This window comes from Podarcis vaucheri (assembly GCF_965113315.1).
Source record: "Podarcis vaucheri genome assembly, chromosome: 10".
Classification (NCBI taxonomy): Eukaryota; Metazoa; Chordata; class Lepidosauria; order Squamata; family Lacertidae; genus Podarcis; species Podarcis vaucheri.
In genome coordinates, this window is record NC_138748.1 from 68,644,816 (window position 1) to 68,652,180 (window position 7,365).

A 7,365-nucleotide genomic window follows, 5' to 3' on the forward strand; every position below is an offset into this window, starting at 1 on the left:
TTCTAATTGTGCTGTCGCAAACTTTAACATTTAACATGTTAACTGAGGCCTGTAGAGCCTGAGATGTAACTTTTGGGTTTTTTGCAATTTCTCTGAGCATTGCACGGTCTGACCTTGGGGTGAATTCACTGGGACGTCCCCTCCTGAGAAGATTGGCAACTGTCTTGAATGTTTTCCACTTTTGAATAATCTTTCTCAGTGTAGAATGATGGACTTAAAATTGGTTGGAGATTACCTTAGAATCCTGTTTCTTGGGAGGCAGCACTTGCTTCTCTAAGAGCATTGTGTCGTCTTTCCTTCTTTGCATTGTGTTAAAACACCTGAATGCTCCAGACCAGCAAACTGCTAAAACTTCGGCTTTTATAGAGGTGGGCACATTTGCTGATGATCAATTAAGCAAGGGCATTTGATTAGCAGCCCCTGTCTGCTACTTAGCCGCTTAATTCCTATGGGAGCAGTAAGGATGTACTTAGTTTTTCACACTTGATTTCTCCATCGGCTTAAATAAATCATGACACAATGTAATATGTCATGTGTTGTTGTTCACCTGGGGTTGTATTTGCCTAATTTTAAGACCTGCTAGGGAACAAATGATTGCTATTATGTCCTGAAAAGTAAAACTACAGAATTCAAAGAGGGTCACTTTCTTTTTCCCATGACTGTAGGTGCACCATGTGATTTTCCTGTTTGGAGGAGGTTGTTGGCTCCCCAGAAGCTGAGAATGAAGCACCCAGACCAGAAAAAGCAGAGTGTGTGTGTGTGTGTGTGTGTGTGTCTGTCTGTCTGTCTGTCTGTCTGTCTGTCTTCCTGATGATTTAAAAATTGTGCTGCCGGGCAGAATGCCTCTCTCTAGCCTCTCCTAAAAAAAATCAAACAAAACATTTCTGATGGCTGGAAGCAAAAACTATGAAAAGGGAACAAAGGCTAATCAAGAGGCGAATTCTTCTCCCTCTCTCTCTCTTTCATATTTCATTATTTGATAACATCAGGAGAGCAGGCCTATCAGAATTGCTTTGGCAAAGGCAAACAGGAAGCACGCCTGATCAATATTTATTAATACTTTTCAAAGACAGGGGAGGCAAACCTTGAGCTGAGCGGCTAATCGAGTGAGTAATTCCACATGCGTAGGCCGGCTGGCCAAAGGCAACACCAGGCCAAACAAGGCAGTGGTTTTAATTGCAGCCAATTAAAAATGCAGGTTTCTCTCTCCCCAGCCCCCGCACCACTGCCTTTATATTAATTGTTTATTTTAATTAGAAAATAATCTGATCTCTAAGGAGTGGCAAGTAACTCCTGGAAGCAGTGAGTTCTGGATACTGGTCAGAATGTCCTTTTGCAACGTCAGGCATTTGGCCTCCTGTGGATGGAGTTTGTGGACTCATCCAGTCTTCTACTTGTCCCGCGACTTTCCCCTGGGAGAACCCAATTTTTTGCCGCTGAATCAGAGCAAACGTCAATTGGGTTTTCTGCAGATTTCCGTTTGCTGCGATTCAGCACGAAAGAGCGGGTTCTCCCAGAGAAAGTGGAGGGGCAAGCAGAAAAGAACTGGGACCCGTTCCTAGAAAACATGGGACAAGCAGAAAACCACCCAAACCTTGCTTTCTAGCCATGGAACAAGTGGAAGCATGGATGAGCCCTCTGTCTACTCAATACAGTGTCAGATCATGACCTCCTCATTTCTAATAGGCTGGGTTGCACTGGTTGATGGGGAGAAGGTAGGCATAGCCTAAGCACCTGCCCCCCTAGCGCAGTGTTGCCTACACTGACTGGCAGCAACTGCCCCGAGTTTCAGATGGAGGACATTCCCAGTCCTACCTGGAAATGCCAGGGAATGAACCGGGGACCTTGTGCATGCAAAGTAGACCTGCCACCATTGGGCTACAGCCCTTCCACTAGGGCAGCTCTTCCTCTGGAGGCAGATAATAGTTCTTGAAAATGACTTTCCTCCATTCTAGTCCCAGAACCACTTTGAACCCTAACCTCCTACACAGAACTCGTTTTAATTTTTTTTCTTATTTTAATCTATAGTCTCCATTTCCCCCTTTCTTTTCTAACTGTCAGCGCGATTCCTGTTTGGTCAGCTGACAGCATCGCTGAAGTGAACGTGGAACTTTCTTCTTTGCATTGCAGGCAATACTACGAGATGCTGTACAACACCGCAGACGAGTTGCTGAATCTGGTGGTGGATCAAGGGGTGAAATACACTGAGCTGGAGTACATCTATGCCCTGAGCTTATTGCACCGCAGCCAGACTGGCGTTGGGGACCAAACCACCCAGAACATGAGGCTGCAGCGCCTGAAAGAGATAATCTGTGAGCAGGCAGCTATCAAGCAAGCCACCAAGGACAAGAAAATCACCACTGTTTAATTTATGCCATTGTGGGAGGGCGGCTAGCCAGAGAAGCTTCATGCTTGCTTGCAGCCAACGGGAATTGCATTGTTTTGGGTCCTGCATTGTTAAAGCGGGGTGTCTGATATTTGGGTCTTACGCCCTTTTCATGAACATATAATCCATGGGGTTTTTTGGGTGGGTGTGGGTTAGAGGCCAGTTATGTGGCAAGATGCGATTAAGAAATGTCACCATGATGAAATGGAATGCAAATGGCTGGTGTGCCTGTCACTTTAGAGCTTTGATGGATTTAGCTGGCGTGAGGGAGGGGGGTAGAAAAAGGAGGTGTATCTGTTGTTCACTTGATCTAGTTGGATCTACAGCATTGAGAAAGACTGATAAGTAATTTTTAACTAAAATTCAGTTCTAGCTGTCAAAATGAGAGGGACGGATGTAGCTGAGATTCCTGCCCCCTTCCTATCAAGTGGTTTTGATTGTGCCAGTACTATCATGATACACAGCTGCCCTTATTTCCAAGATTCTCCTTTTCCCAGGTAAGCTGCAGATGAAGCTTGTCCCCCATCTTGAATAGCATTTAACTGGTTTGTATGGGAAGGGGAGAGAGAGTGCCAGGTGCCACATGGCTCCACTGCTTTGGATTTATACCATTTCCCATGGTATACAGCTGGTTGCCTGTATCATCTAGCCAAGCAGTGAGGAAAAGTTTGTCACTCCTTTCCCCCCGGTATTTCAGTTGGTTGTGGAAATATCCTCTGCGCCACTCAGCAGTCGACCAGCTCAGTAAATGCTTACATGCTTACTCTGTGGTACGTTACCACTTGATTAATAGAGAAGACCATTTGCCATCCGTAACCAATATCACTGGGTCTCCCTGGAGATGCTGGCTCTAAATCCGCAAAGCTCATTAGCTATCTAATAGGGGATCATTGGTTTCTTTCAAGGTTTTTCTCTCCAGTTCAGAAGCGGAAGTTGGATTGTTACAACTTTCTTCAGTGGCTGCAACTCAAGGACACTTCTTACATTACAGCAAGCCTGAGAGGTTGTGTTTGCTCATACAAAACACACTTGATCCACGCAGCCCATAGGTAGCTAGTTCTGCAAGGGGTCTGCTACCTTTCTTGGCAGAGGTGGCTATAGGACCAGTGTGTGGTCAGCAGGGCAGACTCCAAGCTGTCATTGCAAGAATATCAATTTGCTGTCTTTCAGGCTTCAGGTTGAGCACAACCAGGTCAAAGATGATGTCTAAAAGTTGCCAAGTAACCTTTCTGTAAAAGTTTAGCACATCGCTGCCACAGCTAGCTCAGATCTGTTCTTAATAATGACGAGCTTTGCAGATCACATGAAACCATAGTTAAACATAAACTGGGGTTTGCTGTGAATGAACAGCATACTGGTCCACGCTGCTCAGAAGTCCACTTTCATCCATCCATCCGTCCCCCTGGTTCCTTCTGTTGCTGCACCAAAGAGGAAAGAAACCCGTGTCTTACTTTGCTTTTTGTGTGAACCAGCACTTGTGGTATGCTTCTCACCAAACAAACCACAAATGGAAGCCATTCTCTCCCTAGACTTACCACTCATGGTTTGCTTAAGGGAAACAAACCACAAATGCTAGTTTACACGTAAACCATAGCCAACCTTTGGTTTCTCCCCCCCCTCCCCCCCCCCCGGTGTGACAGCCACAGGAGCAAAGACTTTTGAACAGCTTGCACCCAAATGCTGCTCATTCATATTAAACCATGGGTTTCCTTAAGCTATGGTTTTGTGTGTTTTCCAAACGGTGGACCATCACATTCTGGCCGTTGACTTAGGTCAGCCAGCTCCATAGACACCTCCCTTCCCTTGGAAAGCCTATAAATATTGTCTGCTTCTCTATAACGTTTATTGAAAGGGAGTCAGGTCAGAGGGGAGGGCGATACAACGCTGACACTGTGGGCTTTGCCCTTCACTGCAGGACAGGCTGTGTTCTCTCCTCTTTCACAAGATTGCACACTCCCTTTGCCTACAGCTTGAAGTAGAAGTTGAGATGGTTCTTTTCCCTTGCTGCTTACGTTGCTTTCCTCTTGGTTCGACTGGAAAATTAAAGGATAATTTTGGAGCCCTTAATTACTGTACAGTGGTTTGCTTGGATGCACTGGTACTCTCCAAGGCTTATTCAGCAACTTCCGTGCAGTGATTTTTAAGGAGGTTGCAAGTCAGGCTTTGAATTCCCTGAGGAGGTCAGACTTTCCCCACCATCCTATGAACAGCAACATTTCAGGCACGAAGAGGAGATACACTTAACTAAGGTCACAGGAACCCAGGAGGTCCCCTGGAAGATATTGACGTGCCTGTTCAAAATGGCTCTGGGCTGTTGATGTCTTAGTGGTGAAACCTAAGAACAGCTTTCACCAGCTCGCTCCAAACTTCAACATTTTCCCCAACCCTGCCTGCAAGTAGCATGTGGAAGAAACCCATAAAAAAGCATTTGAGTTCTTAATCCACAGGAGAATCACGCAGAATAGGATTTGGCCAAAGACAGTGAAATTAGATTTTACAAGGGAAATGCAGAGTTTCCAGTCCCATATTTCCCTTCTGATGCTAATGGGATGCGCAGATGCTTGTGATACAGGATTGGCAAGATGGGTGGATGATTCTCACCTTCAAGTACCATTTTAAAAAGAAGTTTCTCTCCAGCTGGAAAACCTGAAGTTAGTTATTTTGGGGGAAACTGTCCAGGGGGGAATATCTGTGGTAGGCGGAAAGGAACCAGCAGGTGCAGGAGGAGGGGTTAAGCACCTCCATCCCCTGCAAGTGACCCTACCCCCACCTGCATCCTTCCATTCCTGGTAACTCAGCGCAAGCAAATGCAGTCGAGGAGGACTACTGCCCAGGTCTGCATAGAATGCCAGAAGCAGAGGCCACTGAAATGAAGGAAGACACAAGGTGCTTTTTCCTCCAGTCCTTGGTATGCACACAACCCTAGTTCCGTGAGAGTTTCTCCCTTGAGATGCTGTTGGCAGTGGATCACACCATGAAGAATAAAAGTACTTGGGCTGGGGAGAGGGAGGATGATGGGAACTGAAAAGATCCTTTTGTGTATGATCTGAGACAAATTAATAGGCGGCACTTGCGCATATTCTATATTGGGTTTTGCTATTAAATATTAACACATGTATACACCCTGCTTTGAGCTTAATTTGTTCTTTGAGCCACATCCCAAACATAAAGGCCTTCCAAACATCGGAAAGAGGCAGGCCTCCAGGAAAAAGGAAATTATGCAGTAGGCAGATGTAGCCTCTTACAAACTGGTGCATGGGTTATAATCAGGAGGAGTCTCTCCACTACCTTCCTATTCTACACAATCTAGAAATATTTGCTGAGAGACCTAGTCTGTGATGACGGTGTACCAGCCAGACGTAGTGAAAAGCAGCTTTGGCTATATTAGAAAGCCCAATTTCAGGTTCATCCAAGAACAAGCAAGGGCGACTTTCTAATAGAGCGGCTGATGATTTGCCAAAGGTATTTTGCTGCACAGCTCAGCGGAGGAAATTGCAAATGTTCGCGCATCCAAAACCCTAACAAGCCAATCTTCCCCCTTGATTGCCACTTGCTCCTACGCCTAACAGAGTGAACTGTGAACACTGATGCAATGAACATCCTCATAAATTGCCGCTGATGGAAAACAAATTTGATGATTACGGCTGGGCAATAAGCGGCCTGAATTGTGTTTATTACTGCCTCCTCCTCCACCCCCGGCTCAGTTGGATAGATGAAAGCAGCAAGAGACGGGAGGAAGGCAAAACATGGCCCCGCGATCACAGTTATTAAGCCCGCCTCTGCGCACTGGGGGTCTGGATGTGGACATCCACGTTCACATCTCTGCTCAGCCATAAAAGCTTATTGCGAGCCAATTACATACAAGACAGGGGCTCTGTGATTTTATCTCCCAATGTTTCTCTCTTTCCCTAAAAGCTGCTACTTGGGTGAGGGCCACAGGATAGGATGCTTAAACACCCCCCCCCCCAATTCCATTATGCAGCTCACATCCACGCACAGTGCCAATTTGCCATGATTCTGTTTGAATCTCCTGCACCTTGCATTGCTTGGCCCCGGGTGCATGTGGCCTGATAGAAATCACTATCTCTGGCTCACTAGCCTGCTTCAAAGGATGCTTGCAAAGGCAGAATAAGAGACAAGGAGTTTGGCATGTTGCTTTTGTTCTCAGCCATCTGAAGCAGAAGGAAGGGATGAGGAAGCACTTGTTATCCCAATTGACTCATGTATACACATGTACACATGTACCTGTATCTTACTTGCAAGTTCACAGCGCTACTCTTTTGGTGGCGAAGGGGGTGTTTTTGCTGGAGACAATTGCACACCACAGACATTGTTGGAATGGGCACGATTATTTTAGGCACACCCACTTCACCTTACTTAATTGGGTGAAATGAGCACAATCAAAACAGTAAATCCCAATATTATCTTGCTTGCTTAGGGGAGTTAGCAAGAAAACATGCAGTTACAGTGATTAAAAATATTTGGTCCCAAAAAATGGCTCGCAGAGAGTAAAAATTGGTTTTGAGGCTTGAACAGAAATATGAAAAAGTAAGCTAGTTGGTTGATATAAATAGCTAGAGTTTGAACTAATGTTTCAGGCAGAAGGGAAATAAGGTAGCAAGGAGGAGGAAGACACCAATAATTACCTCTCCAAAGAAGGGAAGGACAAAGAGAAGCAATCTCCTTGGTTTCACCATGGATGCCTGGTCACAACTCAGTGCATGCTTCCTAGCACTGAGGAGTTGATTTGGCTGGTAGAAGAGATCCAGACAATAATGTAGAATTGGTTTTAACTGTCTTTGCTCCCTGTTACAGACTACAACCAGCCTAATAAGGCTTTTCCCCAGTCTTGCCACAATTTTCAGAGAAAGAGAGGCTTGCTTAAGGCCACTCACACTTAGGTTTGGACCCCTTTTGCCATCTTCTGCCTCGCCCTGCTCACCTGTAACTCAACAGCTCTCAAATCTCTCAATCAAAAG

At 45.6% G+C, this 7,365-nt stretch overlaps 1 protein-coding gene across 1 annotated transcript in view; it reads left to right on the forward strand.

Moving 5' to 3' along the window:
- Window positions 1-5,506, forward strand: part of EXOC4 (exocyst complex component 4) — a 380,738-nt gene extending 375,232 nt beyond the window's left edge. Inside the window, exon 18 of the mRNA XM_082238790.1 lies at window positions 2,131-5,506. Coding sequence (XP_082094916.1) covers window positions 2,131-2,368 — 238 coding nt within the window. The 3' untranslated portion in view covers window positions 2,369-5,506. The remainder of the gene's footprint in view (window positions 1-2,130) is intronic.
- The last annotated feature ends 1,859 nt before the right edge of the window (window positions 5,507-7,365 follow it).